The sequence below is a fragment of the Schistocerca nitens genome, chromosome 7 (genome assembly GCF_023898315.1).
Source record: "Schistocerca nitens isolate TAMUIC-IGC-003100 chromosome 7, iqSchNite1.1, whole genome shotgun sequence".
Lineage (NCBI taxonomy): Eukaryota > Metazoa > Arthropoda > Insecta > Orthoptera > Acrididae > Schistocerca > Schistocerca nitens.
Genome location: NC_064620.1, coordinates 505,452,954 through 505,474,608, shown reverse-complemented (window position 1 = coordinate 505,474,608; position 21,655 = coordinate 505,452,954). Strand labels below are relative to the sequence as shown.

At 42.2% G+C, this 21,655-nt stretch overlaps 1 protein-coding gene across 2 annotated transcripts in view; it reads left to right on the top strand.

Moving 5' to 3' along the window:
• Positions 1-21,655, top strand: part of LOC126194744 (carotenoid isomerooxygenase) — a 340,536-nt gene that overhangs the window by 279,535 nt on the left and 39,346 nt on the right. For both annotated transcript variants that reach the window (XM_049933010.1, XM_049933011.1), the window contains exon 6: positions 210-366. In XM_049933010.1, the coding sequence (XP_049788967.1) occupies positions 210-366 (157 nt within the window). The remainder of the gene's footprint in view (positions 1-209; positions 367-21,655) is intronic.

The window sequence follows — 21,655 nt, the reverse complement described above, 5'->3', positions numbered from 1 at the left end:
AGGCTGCACCACATCTGGAATAATTCTGAATTGTATTAGATGAAATCACTTGCAAGTGTATATCCTCATTGTGTGCTTGTAGCCCTAAGACAAATTCTCCACTTGTTGAATCTTAGTTATTAATGAAGTTATGGTGAAGATTTTTCAAATGTTTGTGATTACTCAAGTACATATTCACAATTCTAATGACTGTGTACATTTCTCTACAGGTTAATGTAGCAAATTATCTTAGCATTGTGAACCATACATCTCACCCTTTGGTTATGAATGATGGCACAGTATACAATATTGGAATGACACTTACTGCATCGGGTCCTCATTACTGTGTAATGAAGTTTCCACCTCCTTGTGCTACTGAAGATAAAAGTAAGCATAAATCTTGAAATCATAGTGTGATATAGAACTTGTTAGTGGATAACATTACTGTGTTTATATGTGGTAAGTATATGTGCTCAGTTCATTTATGTATCCTGGAAACTAGAAATAACCATAAAAATTAAATGTTTTTCTTAATCTATTACTAGACTTTTAGTGACTGTGACTTGTTACAACGGACCACTATACTTTTTTATAAACATTATGGATTTGATATCAAAGCATTCTAGTAGATTGCAGAATCACACAATGAGTGGCAACCTGCTCTTTCAACATTAAATCACCTCCAATCATTTCACATCTCTTCTCACTGTTAATTGAGCATATTGTACATGAATTTGTTTCATTATTAAATTACACAAAATCCCTGTTTTATCTGTTACTTTTCAGATCAGAAATTGAGCTGTAGGCTGCATAAAAAAAGTACCATCATTTCTTGTTGAGCTCTGTCTTTTCCATACAGTGACAGAAATGAAACAAGTCATTCAGGCCTGTTCAGTAAACACACATTTCTTCTGTTTTTCCAGATTAAGTACCAGAAAACTTCTTTTAAGACTGTCTTGCCTGATCCACCTTTCAATTCCAAATTTTTCACTATTCTGATGAAGTCTTAAAGTGGAAGCAATGGCATATTTTCCTGAGTTTATGTATGTCAATGCCATTTTTTTAAGCCAGTCAGTGTAGATTTTGTTGTGACTGAGTTAAAAGCATTCTCAAAACATACAAATTCCAAATAAAGTGGTAAATCATTCTGATTGTTCCATTGTATACTTTTATTACAACTTGCAAACAGTCCATTGTGCTATATCTACTTCTAAAGAAAGTTTGTTCCTTTGCCTGATAGAATTTACGGACTTTTTATGCAGTTGCTGGCAATTTTCATGAATACCTTATGTGTTATGGAGAGGAGGCGAATAGATTTGTAGTGTTTGTACCCTGACGGTCTCCTTTCATTTGCAGTGTAATAATTACAGCATTGTTCCAGTTGTGGAGAATTAGCCTTCTTCCTAGGCATTCTGCAACTGTTTTTAAGGTTCTTTTTTACTACTTTGTGTCCAGCATTAATCATTTCTACTGAAACCTCAACACCTTCTAGCGACCCCGGAAATACCAAGACTAAGGATTTCCACAATTTGAACTTGCATCCTATCACACCACACGGACAAGACACATGAATTCAAGCCACGCGGAGTGGCTGTGTGGTTTGAGGCATCATGTCACAAATTGCAGTGCCCCTCCCGCCGGCAGTGCTACATTGTATCTGGATGTGGGTGCATGCCCTCTGCCCAGTTTTTGGCCATTGTTGTCGGTCAGGCTCAGGGTGTATGCCCCTCAGGCATGGGTGTGTGTGTTGTTATTAGCATAAGTTAGTTTAAGTAGTGTGTAAATCTAGGGACCGATGACCTCAGCAGTTAAGTCCCTTAGGAATTCACACCCATTTGAACGTTTTGAATTCAGTATCATTTTGAAGAAAACTGGAACATGTACAGATTCTGACTAGCAGCAACTGTACCCAGTGCCCTTTTCCACCATTCACTGCAAAATCAATATCAATTGCCCCCCAAAGCTTTGATATGAGGTGTGCTTTTGCAAGTGCCTTTCATTTACTTATACACTGCTGACCACCATAAATGCAACTCCAAGAAAGACAACAGGTAGCACAACAAAATTTATTTTGTAGATAACATGTTGACCAAGTATCAAATGATTACGTTTACAGACGTCTGTGACATGTGGTTCCTGCCAGAATCAGTAGCCAGAGTAGCCGCCATTGTTGGAGATCACCGCTGCCACACGCCTTGGCATTGAGTCAAAGAGACGTTGGATGTGTTCCTGGGGTACAGCAGCCCAAGCAGCTTCCACACGTTGCCAAAGATCATCTGGTGTGGCAGCTGGGGATGTAATCTGGGTCACTCGTTGAGCAACCATGGACCACATGTTTTCTATCGGCGAAAGATCCGGAGAGCGAGCTGGCCAGGGAAGCAATTCAATCTGGTTATTGACGAAGAACCTTTGGACAATGCGTGCCACGTGTGGTCGCGCATTATCCTGTTGAAATATGGCTGTGGCCGACCCCTGAAGGTAAGGAAGGACAACTGGCTCCAGCACCTCGGATACGTAGCGCCGGCTATTTAAAGTACCGGCAATGCGTACTAGAGGCGTGCGAGAGTAATATCCAATACCGCCCCATACCATAATACCCGGTGCAAGACCAGTGTGGCGGTGCATAATGCAGCTGTCCAGCATCCTCTCTCCACGGTGTCTCCACACTCGAATCTGACCATCGTGGTGCTGCAGACAGAAGCGTGCCTCATCAGTAAAGACAACGTCATTCCATTCTGCCGTCCACATCCGTCTGTCATCACACCATTGGCGATGGAGACGTCTGTGGTTCTGCGTCAATGGTAGACGAAGCAATGGACGTCTTGCGGACAGACCACTCTGCTGTAAATGGCGTTGAATGGTACGCGCAGACACTGGATGATGCGTTACAGACGCAATGTGCTGTGCTATGGTTTGGGATGTCACCGAGCGATCCGTCACTGCCATGCACACAATTTTCCTATCAGCACGTGCATTGGTGCACTGAGGTGAATGCGATCAACCACGTTGGTCCGTCGTACCCTCCTGCACCCAACGGTCACATATCCGCATTACAGTTGTTTGGTTTCGTCCAACACGACTAGCGATTTCTCTGTATGATAATCCACAATCTCGGTAAGCCACTATCCTTCCTCTGTTGAACTCTGATACTTCATCAAAAGATGTTCGCTGTTGTCTACAAGGCATAACTGATCGTCTTGTGAAACAACCACAAGGTAAACACACGTGCCGAACGTACACTCGTCGAAATAGCCAAGCCTTAAATGGCGCTATGAGGTGGCGCCACAGGCGCGCGTGATGTGCGTCTGCGCTGAAATTCTAATCAGTTGCATATCTCATCGCTGCAAACTCATGGTGTAAATTTCACTTGATTCGGATGCTTCCTTCAGGGTGTTGCATTTACGGTGGCCAGCAGTGTACATAGAATGGCTTTATATATCACTTCTGCGATAACCTCCAGAATATCACTATTTTCATGATTAACTATCTATGTTTCCAATTCATTCCTTGAACTATAAAACATTTAAAGAAGTAAAATAATGGTTTTACAGTTTTCTCTCTGTTGATAGTGTTGTGTACAAATTTACACACAATGGTAAGGAGATGGGCTACAGAGTAGTGCAGCAACTGTTGTCTTAGGAAAGCTGGACAGGAGCCAAAATGATTAGTGAACAAGTTAACACAGTCAACAGAATATTTACTTAACTTGTGTTTCTCCAAGTTAACAAAGACTCATTACAAATAATGCACCAAGAAATGGAGTCCAGCTATCACAGTGTCAACAGAGAAGAGGCTCGCTGTATTAACCACAAAGAATTGTGTCGTAGTGATGAGGCTCAAAGTGCAATAAGTGCAAGTGGGATGAGTGGCTACCACCATCTGTCCTATATCACAGTGGCAGAGGGCACTCATGGTACTGAGCTGCTGGAAATGTGGCCCAGCAGGTGAAAACCACTGGGTCCTCTAGGCCCTGTATGACTGCTATCGGCGTGGAACAGAAACTTGCAATTCTGTTACTGACATCAACACCTGTGATGCGATATCGATGGACGATACCACATACCCCCCTCCCCCTCCCCCCAGCCTCCTCACTGTTGTTGTGTGGTGCAGTAGAGTGAATGATGGGAGGGAGGGCTGGATACAGGTGACAATGTGGAGATGCAAACTGACACTGAGGACCGGCAACAACAGCCAAAAAATGAGGGAGAAGACATGATCCCACTTCCAGAGGCAATGCAGCAAACAAAGACAGAAGCATCTTAATGACTGCAGAGGGACCGAAGGCAGCACATAAGACAGCACCAAGAAGAGGGGCCCATGCATAGACAATGGTGGCTGTGGTTATGGCGGCACTTGTGAAAGGTTGTTGACTTCCATCGGTTTTGATACTGGCACCAACTGCTTGGGGACCATGGGAGCCAGATGCAGCTAGGGCTGCTGTGTCGAGGCAGGCACAGAATCTGAAAGCGTAAGGCCTGTGGCAGGATCGCACAATTCACACGGATGAATTTGATTCTGTTGCCGTGTCACTAATCCTGCCAGTCCTTGCAGGAGAAACGTAGAACATCCAATACATCGTACAATGGTGCCTTGCCCTCAGCACCCCACTCTGCCATACAATCTGTAAAAGACTGAATCATTAGTTTGATACTCTGGGTGCCACCCACCATGGTGGGTGCAGGAACTGAAGCAAGGTGCAATGGTGCCGTCCATGTAACAACTCCACTGGTGATGATCCATCTCTTGGCTGGGAGTGGTAGGAAAACAAGAGCAGCAACAGAGCTTGATCCCATGTGTGGAAACATAAAGTCTGTCCATCTGTTACTTAAATGTTCATACAAGGTGTCCAGCTTTATCGTTGAATTGTGGGTGGAGTTGTACATTTGTGATATGCTTGATGCCAGAAGCAGCCAATTCGGTGGCAACAAATTGAGGTCTGTTGTCAGTCACAATCACTGCAAGCAATCCCTCTAAGAAAAAGATTGATGACAAGGCCTGGATTGTGGAACAAGCCACAGCAGAGTGCATAGGAACCACAAAGAGAAATTTAGTAAAAGTGGCAATGATGTGAGTCAATGTTTATTCCAATATAGGTCCATGAAATCAAAGTGCAAACATTGCCAAGGCACTCGATGTTTTGGGCATGCAAAGAACTGCTAAGACAGAGCTGGCTGATGTCATCACTGTCTTGGCACTGAGAAGTCAACTGTTCAATTTGTGCATCAAGACTGTGCTGAGTGCAATGATGTCGCACCAACTGCTTGGTGAGAACTATGCCCCAGTGACCTTGGTGTAACAAATGAAGCATATCAGGGTGGAGAGCCTGGGGAACCACAACAAGCGAGTAGCCATTGTCAGTGCAAAGCAAATTAACAACTGTAAAGCATATAAATGGGCAAAATATTGATGAACCACAGAACTACGAATCTGTCTGGCTGAACATAGCCAGAAAGCGTGGATATAGTGCAACGGAATCTGCAAATCAGGATCTGCTGCTGTGGCCTGGGCAATTTTCCAGTGATTGGGCAGAAAGTTACGCAAAACAATTGTGTCGTGCATCAGTGTTGCAACAAGAAACAGAGGACTCATCAAGAGTGGAGTCTGGGCCAACAGGGACACAAGAAAGAGCATGTGCCTTGGCATGCTTAGAAGTGAGCTGATACACAATCTCATATTGGTAATGACAAAAGAACAGCTCACCATTACAGCTTCTGCGCTGTGTGAGTTGGGGCTGACTGAGAATGGTCAAACAAAGATTGTAGAGATTTATGGTCAGTCACCAAGTGAAATTTTCTGCCAAAAATATATTGATGAAACTTAGTGACACCATAGACAATGGTGAGAGCCTCCTTTTCAATTTGCCAATAATTACATTAAGCTTTGTTCAACAACTTCAAAGCAAAGGTAATCAGCCTACCAACAGCACCAAATTCATGTGACAAAACTGCACTAATGCTGTAAGAGGATCAAAATGAACAAGGCATCGATCACTAAGCAAAGCATCTTTTAGTGTCTGGAAAGCAGATTGACACTCTTGCAACCAAACAAAATGAACATTCTTCCTGTGCAAGCAATGCAAGGGAGCTGCAGTTTGAGGAGCATTAGGAATAAACTGTATGAAATATGTGAGCACCCCTAAAACAAACTGTAATTTTCACATATTGCATGTGGAAGGTCACAGATAGCATGCAATAGTGACTGCACTGGGTGAAAATGCTGGCTGTTAGTGACATGTCCTAAATACTCAAGCTCAGTCTGGAAAAAACACATTCATTTCTGTTACATTTGAGACCAGCTGTGGACAACACTAGAAACAGACAACAAAGGCTGCTAATGTGTTCTTCAGGAGTGCGATGTGAGATGACAGTGTCATCTAAATAATTCAAGCAAAAAGAAACTTTAGTAGTCAGCTGCTCCAGAAATCACTGAAATGTGGTGGATGTGGAAGCACTGCCAAACAGCAATATCAAAAATTTGAAGAGACTCAGATGAGTGTTAATGACAATGACCTCTTTCAACCACCCATCCAGAGAGAACTACAAGTAAGCATCATGCAAAGCAGTTTTGTAAAAGTAATAACTGACACCTTCTTTATCTATCAGTCCCTCTGGGCGCAGCAAGGGATAAACATCAGGGACTTTTTGAAGATTTACAGTTTTCTTAACATCAGCCACACAACTGGAGTCTGCCGGAGAGCTTCTTTAGAACAACAGGAGGGGACACCCACTGACTGGCAATAATGTGTGCTGTGACCCCACTGTTTAGAAAAGTAGCAAGTTCCTGAGCCACCTGTTCCTGAAAAGGGACTGAGGGAGGGTTGAGCCTGACTGTGGAATGTGCTTTATTGTGACATGAAAAACAAAATTATTGGCTTTGCCTAAAAACTCAGAAAACAAATCCTGATATTCAGCATATAACTGAGCACCACTCTCCTGAGGATCAAAGAAAGAAACAGAAAGTAAATTATCCTGAATGCTTAACTCAGACAAATCAAAATGGAGGGAAGCACTGTAAATATTACTGTCTTTGTCAAATTTCAGGAAGTTCGAGGAAGGCTACAGGTGCCTTAAGACAGAAATGTCACAACTGTTATAAACTGTCAGCGTATGGCATGACTGCACAATTTAGGCTCATCGAGCAGTTCATAAGTGCTATAACTGAGTAAACCCAGTGGAGCTCCAGTGTCAAGCTGAAAATGGACTGATTGTCCAGCAATAGTAAGAGACAGAAAATTCGTTGTCCTCATGTGGACGAGTTGCGAGCTTTTCTAGAGGGGTTCCTTATGCTTTTGTAAGCACACTGACTGTCTGACTGTACATGTCCCACACTGACTGTAGACGTCCCCGTTTGCCACAAGAAAATCAAATTAGTTCATGTGAAGGGCACGATTGCTGGTCATGTAACATATTACAGCAAGGACATGACTTCATATCTTGTGCTGTGTGTGACACATGTTTACACAAGTGCTGTTGCTGTGGCCAACCAGGCAACACTGTTTGCAAGCCAGGTGTGAGGCCTGTTTGCCGTGGCTATCTGCAGAGCAAACAGGTGCTACCTCAAAAGTGTTCGCTGTGCTTTAACTGGAATCTTGATAGTCAAGAACCTGCAGTACCTTTTGCAAGGAAGTGTCTGCATATTAAGAATCTGTTCTCGAATTCAAGAGTTAGCTACATTGTGCATGATGACATCACAAATCATTGTATCTCTGTAATATTTGCTGCAGTCACATTTGAATCTATACTCTCTAGTAAGGCCTTGCAATTCAGTCACCCACTGTCGGTATGTCTGTTCTTGTTGCTTGTGCAATCTAAAGAATTTGTAATGGGCAGCTGCCACTTGTACTCTGCCCTCATAATACTTTGTAAGCACCTGCAATAGGTCCTTGTATGGTACTAATTCAGGGCAGGATTTAGTGGAGCACAACCTGTAAATAGTCACTCCTGCCATGGCCAATAAATAAGAATGTTCGTCAGTACTTATATGTGAAGTGCTGCAACATGCACATTGAACTGTGTAAGGTACTCTGTCCAGTCTTCCTTTGCCTTGTCAAACTCACGAAATGACAGCACAGGTGCAGGTGGTGGTATTGCATCTGGGTCTGGTGTCTTGTGTGAAGTCATCTGCACCATGATGGATTGATTTATCACTTCAAGTAGTTGTGGCAGTTGTTGACTCTGAAACTGAATAAACTGAGTTAGGTCAGCTGCAGCTGCTGCAGCACACAATTGTGGTTTAGTAGCCATAATCTATGAAGCAATGAACAGAGAAAGCTGAAGGGGCTGCAAAAGCAGCAACTAAGGAACCTAGAATATAAACAGCACAAGCAAGCCAAATACTGGGAAAAAGACCAACAACAACAACAACAACAACAACAAAAACAACAAAAAAGATTACAGGAAGAACCAAACAAGATGACTGCCACATCTAGGTAGTATTACTCATCATCATGTTTGTTGCATATGACTTAATACATAATGTTAAGGAGATGCGGGTTACAGAGTGGTGCAGCAATTGTTGTCACAGGAAAGCTGAACAGATACGGAAATGATTAGTGAACACATTAACACTCTAACCACAAGATTTATGTAACTTGTATTTCTCAAAGTGTATGAAGACTCATTGCAAATAATGCAACTAGAAATAGTCCAGCTACCACAGTGTCAACCAGTAAGAGGTTTGCTGTACTAAGCACGAACGATTGTGTCATAGCGATGAGGCTCCAAGTGCAAGTGGGATTAGTGGCTGCCACCAGCCATCCTATATTGCAGTGGCAGAGCGCGCTCGTTGTGCTGAGCCACTAGACGCATGGCTCAGTGGACACATACCATTGGATCTGTTAGATCCTGCATGACCACTATCTGTGTGTAATGGAAACTTGCAATTCTGTTACCGACATTGACATCTGTGGGGTGGTATCAATACGTGATACCACAGACAGCTCCTGTGTAATCTGTTATTTTGATGACCTGCAGCATCTACACAAAATCTGTTCTTGGTTTGTCTCCTTCATACTTTGTTTCCAATGTATGTTATTACCAAATTTTAAAGTGATTTAGGTCTCTCATATCATTTACAATTTGCTTAGCAGTTGTTAAATTTTGAGTTACATATTTCATTTTTAATTTAATCTGATCCTTCCCAAATCAATTTTAAGTTTATTTTCCTTGGGAAAGCTTCTCAGTAAAGTTTTAGTCCTATTTTCACATACAGAATTTGTTTTCACATTTTAGTTGGATTTGCTGTCATTTATCAGACTTTTCATAGAGCACTAATAGAGCTCTTTTACCTCCTTGTCAAAATGTGAATAAGTCAGTGTACATAATTTAATGATTTACATAAAATATCTTTCATTTATTTTGAAATCAAATCCTGGTACTTTTTTCAAGATTCTTTCAATACCTGTAACAATGTTTTTATTTTTCTTATTTACAATAAGACCAGTACCTGAATATCCCCTGTGTTTTCTACTTTCTGATAAAACATATGTTTTGAATTCAATTCTGTTTTGTATTAACTTTTTAGCTGCAATTCTCATAAGCCTACTAAATCCCATCACATTGAATTCCTTTTCCCATTCTACAAACATACTTTTGGATCCTTGAGTTCTGCAAAAATATAAGGGGTGTTCAAAAGAGAAATGAGTTAGAGGCATAATTATAGAAACCAGTACCTGTATGTTAGAAGTATTGACCCTGGCTGTTGAGACACTTGTCCAACTGTGACACAAGGAGGTGAATGACTGTCTCATAAAATTCCCAGGGCTGCACTGTTAACCAGTTCCACATGTACAACTGGATGTCATCATCCGAGGTGAATCATTTGCCCCTTGGAGCCTTTTTAAGGGGGCCAAAAATGGTGTAATCACAAGGAGAGAGAGATCCTGACCGTATGGAGGTGGCCGATAACCTCCCATTTCAATTTCTTCAGGAGTACCATGACTGTGTTGGCCATATGAGGCTTTGCATTGTCATTGAGCAGAATGACACCATGGATGAGATTGCCTGGTTGTTTTGATTTGATCACTTGGTGAAGGGTGGTCAAGGTTTGAGAGTAACGCTGGGCATTCACTGTTGTCCTGTGCTCCAGGAAGTGAATCAGAAGGGGGCTATCTTGGTCAAAGAAGAATGTCAGCATAACCTTTCCTGCACTCATGTGGATGGCCTTGGTTTTTTTTTTTTTTTTTTTTTTTTGTGGTGGGAACCTGGATGCTTCCAGTGGAGACTGTCGTTTTGATTCTGTTTCGAAGTGATGACACCATGACTCATCTCTAGCCATCACTCATGCCAGGAACACTACCTTCCTGAGCATAGTGCTGCAGATGAACAAGACAGTGAGCCATTCAACATGCTTCCTGGTGTGGTTGAAGACTGTGGGGCACCCATTGGGCACACTCTTTGCACATGTGCAGTCACACCTTCATGATGGTGTGAACATTTCTGATGCTCAATCCAACCATCGTGGCTGTGGCTTTCACTGTCACTTGGCAGTCCTGCATCCACCAGCTGTACGATGTCATCAGTAATGCAGTGTGGTGCTCCAGACTGTGCATCATCGGCTAACAACACCCATTCTTCCCTGAAGCGCTTGTGCCATGCCTTGACGCTTGCAAGGGATGTGCAGTGTTTGCCGTACACTTGTGACATTTGTTGATGATTGTCCATTCCTCCTACTCCTTCCGCTGTCAGAAAACGAACAACACCTCTTTGCCCTTCTTTTGATGCCTCCATGCCACTGTCTGCAATGCAACTGGCAGCGTTGGATAATTGATGCGTGCTGTATAGTCATGTGATGTGCACATGTGCCCTCTAGTGATGGACTGTGAACTTCGAAACTCCGGTCAGAACCACACGTAGTTACACACGCCACGGTATTACCCTTCTGTCACCGGTTTGTGCATTCCAGAGTCTGGCTCGTTCCTTTTTCAATGCCCCTTTATACATGCACCACATAATGTGCTCCAAACCAAATGAACAGTCTCTGAAACAATGAGCACAGGTGCTACTTTCACAATGTATTGGGGTGCATAAGTGAATATGAAATATCTAATAAATAAATCCATGTATATTATTTCCTATCATAATGTTTACGTACTACATGGAAACTACACCGATGAATCGAAGGAACTGGTACACCTGCCTAATATTGTGTAGGGCCCTCCTGAGCATGCAGAAGTGCCACAACACAATGTGGCATGGACTTGACTAATGTCTGAAGTAGTGCTGGAAGGAAATGACACCATGAATCCTGCAAGGCTGTCCATAAATCCACATTAGTGGGAGGGGGTGGAGATCTTTTCTGAACAGTGCGTTGCAAGGCATCCCAGATATGCTCAATAATGTTCATGTCAGGGGTGTTTGGTGGCCAGCGGAAATGTTTAAACTCAGAAGAATGTTTCTGGAGCCACTCTGTAGCAATTCTGGACATATGGGGTGTTGCATTGTCCTGCTGGAATTGCCCAAGTCCATCGGAATGCACAATTGACATGAATAGATGCAGATATTCAGACAGGATGCTTATGTACATGTCATGTGTCAGTCATATCTAGACATATCAGGGGTCCCATATCACTCCAACTGCACACACCCTACATCATTACAGAATCTCCACCAGCTTGAAATGTGCCCTGCTGACATGCAGGGTTCATGGATTCATGAGGATGTCTCCAAACCCACACACATCTATCTGTTTGATATAATCTGAAACAAGACTCGTCCGACCAGGCAACATGTTTCCAGTCATCAACAGTTCAATGTCAGTGTTGACGGACCCAGACAAGGTGTAAAGCTTTTTGTTGTGCAGTCATCAAGTGTACTCAAGTGGGCCTTCGGCTCCGGAAGCCCATATTGATGAGGTTTTGTTGAATGGGTTCACACACTGGCACTTGTTGATGCCGCCCCCCCCCCCCCCCCCCCAATTGAACTCCGCAGCAAATTGTGGAAGGTTTGCACTTCCATCACGTTGAATGATTCTCTTCAGTTGTCATCGGTCCTGTTCTTACAGGATCCTTTTCTGGCTGCAGAATTATCAGAGATTTGATGATGTTTTACCAGATCCCTGATATTCACGGTACACTTGCGAAATGGTCATATGGGAAAATCCCCACTTCATCAAAACGTCAGAAATGTCCCATTGCACATATGCTGTGGTAACACCATGTTCAAACTCATTTACATCTTGATAACCTGCCATTGTAGTAGCAGTAACCAATCCAAAAACAGCACCAGACACTTGTTGTCTTATATGAGGGTTGCCAACCGTAATGCACTAGTCTGCCTGTTTATACACTGCTGGCCACCGTAAATGCAACACCAAGAAAGACAAGAGGTAGCACAACAAAATTTATTTTGTAGATAACATGTTGACCAAGTATCAAATGATTACGTTTACAGACGTCTGTGACATGTGGTTCCTGCCAGAATCAGTAGCCAGAGTAGCCGCCATTGTTGGAGATCACCGCTGCCACACGTCTCGGCATTGAGGCAAAGAGACGTTGGATGTGTTCCTGGGGTACAGCAGCCCATGCAGCTTCCACACGTTGCCAAAAATCATCTGGTGTGGCAGCTGGGGATGTAATCTTGGTCACTCGTTGAGCAACCATGGACCACATGTTTTCTATCGGCGAAAGATCCGGAGAGCGAGCCGGCCAGGGAAGCACTTCAATCTGGTTATTGACGAAGAACCTTTGGACAATGCGTGCCACGTGTGGTCGCGCATTATCCTGTTGAAATATGGCTGTGGCCGACCCCTGAAGGTAAGGAAGGACAACTGGCTCCAGCACCTCGGATACGTAGCGCCGGCTATTTAAAGTACCGGCAATGCGTACTAGAGGCGTGCGAGAGTAATATCCAATACCGCCCCATACCATAATACCCGGTGCAAGACCAGTGTGGCGGTGCATAATGCAGCTGTCCAGCATCCTCTATCCACGGTGTCTCCACACTCGAATCCGACCATCGTGGTGCTGCAGACAGAAGCGTGCCTCGTCAGTAAAGACAACGTCATTCCATTCTGCCGTCCACATCCGTCTGTCATCAAACCATTGGCGACGGAGACGTCTGTGGTTCTGCGTCAATGGTAGACGAAGCAATGGACGTCTTGCGGACAGACCACTCTGCTGTAAATGGCGTCGAATGGTACGCGCAGACACTGGATGATGCGTTACAGACGCAATGTGCTGTGCTATGGTTTGGGATGTCACTGAGCAATCCGTCACTGCCATGCGCACAATTTGCCTATCAGCACGTGCAGTGGTGCACCGAGGTGAATGCGATCGACCACGTCGGTCCGTCGTACCCTCCTGCATCCAACGGTCACATATCCTCATTACAGTTGTTTGGTTTCGTCCAACACGACTAGCGATTTCTCTGTATGATAATCCACAATCTCGGTAAGCCACTATCCTTCCTCTGTCGAACTCGGATACTTGATCAAAAGATGTTCGCTGTTGTCTACGAGGCATAACTGATCATCTTGTGAAACAACCACAAGGTAAACACACGTGCCGAATGTACACTCGTCGAAATCGCCAAGCCTTAAATGGCGCTATGAGGTGGCGCCACAGGCGCGCGTGATGTGCGTCTGCGCTGAAATTCTAATCAGTTGCATATCTCATCGCTGCAAACCCATGGTGTAAATTTCACTTGATTCGGATGCTTCCTTCAGGGTGTTGCATTTACGGTGGCCAGCAGTGTATATCTCTGTATTTGAATATGCATGCCTATACCAGTTTCTTTGGTGCTTTAGTGTATAACTTGGTGCATGGCCTCCCTAATTCTGATTGGTAGCAATATGCATCGGTTAAGAGGTATAATACCATTGCTTTTTACAGCATACCATTAGCCAGCTGTTGCTGTGCTATGCTATCACTGTCTTTGTCATTATTTATCTGATCATTACCTCCATCATGCACATTACCACTTTTGTGGAAGCTCAAAGCACAGGTTTGTGTTGCCTGCACTGCGTACTTACAATACATGGAGACAGATTTTGTTCCCACCACTCCTAACCCCCAGGAGACCCTGCACACTCTCTCCACTCCCTGGATCTGAGTTAAGCCAAGTTATACTTCATGAGTAGTATAATTTTGTTGTTTTTTATGTATCTGTTATCAGATTTCCAAAAATGTAGCTATGCCTCAAACTTATATCCTTATTTTGTGCCATCAAACACATACTTACCAATCGAAAATTGCACGAAATATCCATAAATAGAGTAAAAACCCAGCCTGTAGAAACAAGTGAGGCAAGAGGAGTCGGCACTGCCTGGTGCAGCATGCAGGGCTAGAGGTGGCAGGAGAGGGCTGCCAGGTGTAGTGAGGGGAGGCTGTGGGGGGGGGGGGGGGGGGGCAGGCAGGCAGGCAGGCAGGCAACAGAAAAAAATGAGGAGCAGAATAGACAGGTACAGAGAAGCAGAAAATACTGTTGGGTGTGCTGGCAGAAAACATCACACAATGAGGATGAGGGGTGGCGAATTGTGAGGAGGTGACAGGACAGAGAAGAAACAGTTGAGTGGATACGGGGACAGTAGGTTACAACAGATTGAGGCTGAGATAATTTCAAATGTGGGGAATGTGTTGTAAGGACAACTCACATCTGCACAGTTCACAAAAGCTGGTGGTGCAGGGGGGGACCCACATGGCCTGGGTTGTGAAGCAGCCATTGAAATCGAGCATGTTATGTTGAACTGCATGTTTAACTTTGTTCTTGGCCACTGTTTGGCAGTGGCCATTCATCCTTATGGACAGCTGGTTGGTAGTCACACCAATATAAAAAGCAGAGCTAGTATATGACAGAGCTGCTTTCACAGACTGCTTGACCTCAGGTGGGGTAGGATAAGCACGTAACAGGACTGGAACAGGAATAGTTGGGTAGGTGGACTGGGAAGGTCTTGCACCTGGGTCTTCCATATGGATATTATATCTGTGGAAAGGTGTTGGTATTGGGAGTGGCTTAGGGATGGAGTAGGATGTCATAGAGGTTGGATGGGCAATGGAACATCTAACTGAAATGAGCATAGTAGTTTCCAATACACATCGTAGATGCTCATAACAAGAAAGAAAGATTCTGCTCTTAGCTTCTGAATCCACAAATTTTTCTGACCGAATAGGAAACAGAGATAAAAGATGCAGAACACAGGTTAAGATGAGACATCTTTTCTGAGAAGAAAAGAAGATAAAAATAAAGACTATGGCATTACTGAGTAGAATGTCAAAGATCGTACAGCAATAAAAATCCCTCAACACCTACATAACTGATCTCTTCTACAACTATTCTACTGACTGAAGTTCCCTGGAAGCTTAAAACTGTGTCCTTGACTAGGATTAGAACCTAGAACCTTTGTCTTTCATGGGCATGTGCTCCACTGACTGGCTCATCACATGTCCTCCAGCAGTACTTCTTCTCCTCCCTTGCAGACTTTACAGAAGTTCTCCTGCGTGCCTCATAGGGATAGCACTTCTGGAAGAAAGGATCCTGCATAGAAATGACTTAGCCACAAACTTGAGAATTGTTCCCAGAATGAATTTTCACTCTTCAGTGGATTATGCACTGATTTGAAACATCTTGGCAAATTAAAACCATGTGCCAGACTGGGACTCGAATCTAGAACCTTTGCCATTCACAGTCAAGTGCTCTAATGACTGAGCCATGCAAGCATGACACACCACCCCTCCTCACATCCACTAATATCCCTTATCATAATTTCTAAATTTCTCAGCAGTTCTCCTAGATACCTTGCATGACTAACACTCCTGAAATAAAGGATATTGCAGAGAATTAACTTATCCACAGCTTAGGGAATTGTTTCCAGAATATATCTTACACTCTACAGTTGAGAGAGAGCTCTTTTTTTCCAGGAGCACTGCACCTGCAAGGTATGCAGGAGAGCTTCTGTGAAGTCTGGGCGGCAGGAGGGAGGTAATGCTGGAAGTAGAGCTGTGAGGGAAATTCTGAAGTCATGCCCAGATAGCTCGGCTGGTGAGTGTTTGCCCACAACGGCAAAGGTTCTGATTTCGAGTCTCAGTTTGGAACACATTTTCAGTCTGCCAGGAAGTACCATTAAACTGCTATATTCAGCGTGTGCCATGTGCAAAATATGATAAAATGGCTATACAATAAATCAAACAATGGAAAATCCAGGATGAAATGTAACAATATTATGAAAAAGAAAGTTGCTGCTCACCATATAGCGGAGTTGCTGAGTTGCAGATAGGCACAACAAAAGGACTCTCACAATTAAAGCTTTCAGCCATTAAGGCCTTCATCAACAAGTATGGTAGGGATGGTGGACAGTGAAGTGCTGCAGGTTAGATGGAGGGCAGTGCAGAGGTGGAGAGGGGAAGGGGGTGGAAGTAACGGAAAAGGAGAGAAATAAAAAGACTGGGTGTGATGGTGGAATAGATGCAAGACCTGTCCCATACATCCTACCACCACCACGTAATCCAATCGAGTTATTAACATCACCTATCCCATCAAAGGAAGGACTACCTGAGAAACTAGTCAGGTAATTTACAAGCTAAACTGCAACCACTGTGCTACATTCTATGTAGGCATGACAACCAAGAAGCTGTCTGTCTGCATGAATGGCCACTGGCAAAAGTGGCCAAGAAACAAGTGTACCACCCTGTTGCTGAACATGCTGCCAAACATGATATCCTTCTTGAACATTCTGGAAGTGATATCCTTCATTTCAATGACTGCCTCACAGCCTGTGCCATATGGATGCTTCCCACCAACACCATCTTTTCTGAATTGTGCAGCTGGGAACTTTCCCTGTAATACATTCTATGATCCTGTAACCATCTTGGCCTCAATCTTAGTTAATCACTGTCCTTACCCATCCAGCCCCTTCCCTGTTCCCATTCCAGCACTACACAGCCATCATTCCACCATCACACCCAGTCTTTTTATTTCTCTCCTTTTCTGCTACTTCCCCCCTCCCCTGCCCTCCGTCTAACCTGCAGCACTTTACTGTCTGCTGCCCCCCCCCACCATACTATCCCTCCCCCTCCCCTCCCCTCCCCGCCCCAGCCCCCTCCTTACTCCCACCCAGTCGCCACTCCCATCATGCACTGGTGCTGCCGCTCACATTTTGGTTTCAGTTGCCTGAGACTTCAGGTGTGTGTGTGTGTGTGTGTGTGTGTGTGTGTGTGTGTGTGTGTGTGTGTGTGTCCATAAAAAAAGAGAACAATTGAAAGCACATGGCAGACCTTTCTACATGACTGGACAAACACAAAAACAAAAGAAGATAATTAAAGTCATGATCACGTGAACTGTAAAAGAAAATACAAATGTTGGTAGGAAATGCACTCTATGATAAAAGTTCCAGACTTGTCCATTAGCCTATCTGTGTTTACCTACTATCGCTGATTAACATTTGCATGTAAATTCTGATAACTATCAAGAAATCAAGGTTATCTATGAGGGTCATCCACAAAGTAAGTTCCTTTTCTATTTATATCCATGGCAGCACTATGATCGCAGTTCAAAGTATTCGCCGCAGTTACTCTGACTCAACGAGAAGACGTGTACGCCATTTTCAGATCGCTGCTGCCAATGTGTGCTTTGTAATGCTTCTTTATAATGTCAGCCATAATTGAAAATGCCACTGCATGTGTAATCAGATCTGTGATTCATTTTCTAAATGCAAAGAAAGCTAAACGAAAGGAAATTGGCAAATCTGTGAGGTTTACAGACAAAATGCTATGAGTGATTTCAATGGTTACAAGATGAGTCAGACTGTTCAATGAAGGATGTGATCATGTGCATGATGAAGAACTAAATGGATGCCTGTCTGTGGTTACTGAAGAACTGGTTCACACAGTTAAAGAGAAGATTAAGCATAACACTTAGTTCCCTTGTTATGGAAGTTCCGCAAATCCCATGATCACTAATTCATGAAATTGTTATGGAAAAACTGAAATTTCGAAACCTTGCTCATGTTGGGTACCCAAAATTCTTACTGAACAACACAAAAAACAACAGATGGGCAGTGCACTTCAGTTTTTGATATGCTACAATGAACAACACAATGGTTTTCTTTCTCAGATACTCATGGGAGATGAAATTTGGATATTGTATGACACCCCTGAAACAAAACAGCAATCAGTGAATGGAGGCACACTTTATCCCCAATGAAGGTTAAGCCTAAGCAAATGTTGACACCTTGAAAAATCATGTGCACCATTTTTTGGCACAGAAAGGGCAATATGCTGAGGGATTCCTTACCACGAGGCCAAACAATCAATGCACATGGTAACTGGGAGACCATTAAGAAATTGCTCCACACAATACAGAACAAGCACTGAGGATTACTGTCAAAAGGTGTTGTTTTTTTCCATGATAATGCCCAACCTCACATGGCAAATGTGAGCAAACATCTCTGAGACGCATTTGATCATCCTCCGTACTGCCTGGACCTCGCTCCTAGCAACTTCTTACACCTAAAACACTGTAATTGGTGGTCAACACTTCAATGATAATGATGAGCATAAAGAACATGTTACCACATTGTTGAATACACAGGCAGTAACCTTCTATGAAGAAGGCATACAAAAACTTGGGCCACGCTATGAAAAGTACCTATAAAATTTTGTAAGCTATAAAGAAAAACTCAGAGTAGGAATGAAAATCCATGGAGAAGAAATAAAACTTTGAGGTTTGCTGATAACATTGTAATTCTGTCAGAGACAGCAAAGGACCTGGAAGATCAGCTGAATGGAATGGACAGTGTCTTGAAAGGAGGATATAAGATGAACATCAACAAAAGCAAAACGAGGATACTGGAATGTAGTCAAATTTAGTCGGATGATGATGCAGGAATTAGATTAGGAAAAGAGAGGCTTAAAGTAGTAAATGAGATTTGCTATTTGGGGAGCAAAATGACTGATGATGGTTGAAGTAGAGAGGATATAAAATGTAGACTGGCAATGGCAAGGAAAGTGTTTCTGAAGAAGAGAAATTTGTTAACATTGGGTATAGATTTAAGTGTCAGGAAGTCGTTTCTGAAATTATTTGTATGAAGTGTAGCCATGTATGGAAGTGAAATGTGGATTAGAGATTAGATTAGATTAGATTAGTTTAGTTTTTGTTCCATAGATGCGTGCTGAGGAGATCCTCGTGGATGTGGAACATGTCAATTTTTTTTTTTAAAGCTGAAATAACAATACTAATAGTATGAATATATACAATACATCATTTGTTTCTATTAAAAAATTTGTCAATGGAGTAGAAGGAGTTGGCCACTAGTAAGTCTTGCAGGCTCCTTTTAAACTGATCTTTATTTGTAACTAAATTTTTTATGTTTACTGGCAAATTATTGAAGATGAGTGTTCCTGAGTAGTGGACCCCTTTTTGAACTAAAGTAAGTGCTTTTAAGTCCTTGTGCAGCTCATTTTTGTTCCTGGTATTGTATGTATGAACTGAGCTGTTTGTTGGAAAAAGAGATATATTATTTAGGACAAATTTCATTAATGAGTAAATATACTGAGAGGCAGTAGTTAGTATACCCAGTTCTTTGAAGAGGTTTCTACAGGACGTCCGTGAATTTACTCCACAAATAATACGTATTACACGCTTTTGGACTCTGAAAACGTTTGTTTGACTTGAAGAGTTACCCCAAAATATTATACCATATGACATTATGGAATGAAAGTAGGCAAAGTATGCAAGCTTTTTCATTTTTATGTCGCCTATGTCTGCTAACACTCGAATTGCAAATATAGATTTGTTAAGGCGTTTCTGCAGTTCTGTGGTGTGCTCTTCCCAACTGAATTTATTATCAAGTTGTAATCCCAGGAATTTAAGACTGTCAACCTCTTCTATCTGCTCTTCTTCGTACTTTATGCATATGCTGGGTGGAAACCTCTTACAGGTTCTGAATTGCATATAGTGAGTCTTTTCAAAGTTTGATGTCAGTGAGTTGGCTTTAAACCATTTATTAATATCCATGAAAATATCATTAGCAGATCTTTCTAGAACTACACTTGACATACTATTTATTGCAATACTTGTGTCATCTGCAAACAAAACGAACTCTGCTTCTGGCAGTGTACCTGATGAGAGATCATTAATGTACACAAGAAAAAGCAATGGTCCTGAGATGGATGAGATGGATGAGATGGATGGACGAGACACCACATGTAATTTCTTCCCATTCTGATGATGACTGATGACTTAATTCACTAGTCCCTTGCACTGACACCCTTTGTGTCCTGTTAGTGAGGTATGACTTGAACCATTTTGCAGCACTGCCCGTGACACCATAGAATTCTAATTTATTTAAAAGGATGTTGTGGTTCACACAATCGGATGCCTTTGACAAATTGCAGAAAATACCTGCTGCTTGAAACTTGTTATTTAATGAATTAAGTACATTTTCACTGTAGGTGTAAATAGCCTTCTCGATATCCGAACCCTTCAGAAATCCAAACTGTGTTCTTGATAATACGTTATTTGTGGTCAGATGGTTGAGAAGCTGCCTGTACATTACTTTTTCTAAAATTTTTGAGAATGCTGGCAAAAGTGAAATCGGTCTGTAGTTTGATGGTATCTCTTTATCCCCTTTCTTGAATAGAGGCTTAAAATCTGCATATTTTAGCCAGTCAGGAAATTTCCCAGTTATAATTGATTGGTTACAGAAGTAACTTAGAATTGTACTAAACTCACAAGAACATGCCTTAATTAACTTCGTTGATATTTCATCGTACCCACTAGAATGCTTTGTTTTTAAAGATTTTATTATGGACGTTATTTCTTTTGGTGAAGTGAGTGACATATTCATGTACCTGAAGCTATTTGTAAAGGCTACTTTAAGATATTGAAGGGCATTATTTACTGATCCTGAAAGTCCCATTCTATCAGTAACGGATATAAAGTACTTGTTAAATAGATTTGCCACACTATGCCCATCAGTTACTAATGTGTCATCTACCCTTAGTGCTATTTGCTCCTGTTCCTTTCTGGTTCTACCAGTCTGCTCTTTCACTATATCCCATATTGTTTTTATTTTGTTCCCTGACATTGCTATCTTCTTCTCGTAGTGCATTTGTTTAGACGTCTGAATTACTTTTTTTAATGTTTTACAGTATTCCTTGTATTTAGCTAAATCATCAGCATTGGAGCTATTCTTGGTTGACAGATACATTTTCCATTTTGTCTTACAGGAAATCTTTATTCCTTGTGTAATCCATGGTTTTATTATAGACTTCTGTTTAATTTGAGTAACTTTTAGAGGAAAACAGTTTTCAAACATGGTACTGACATTGTTCATGAATGTGTTATATTTTTCATTCATGTCATGAGCACTATAAACATCTTTCCAGTTCATATCTTTGAGCAGTTTTCTAAAACACACAATTTTTGGTTGATTGACTACTCTCCTGTACTCAGATTTAGCAGTCTTGATAATCTGCTTAGAATTTACATCTAAAACAAGGAGCTGCATGTCATGATCTGATAGTCCATTTATAACAGGTTTTATGATATGATTTTGTTCCTTTGATTTGTCTATAAAAATGTTATCAATGGCTGTCCTTGAGGATTTAGTGATCCTAGTTGGAAAGTTTACAGTGTGAGTTAGATTGAAAAACAACATTACTAATTACAGTGAATGTTTACTGGAAGATTGCATTAGAAAATCTGTATTGAAGTCACCAGCGATCAAAATTTTTGTTTCTTCC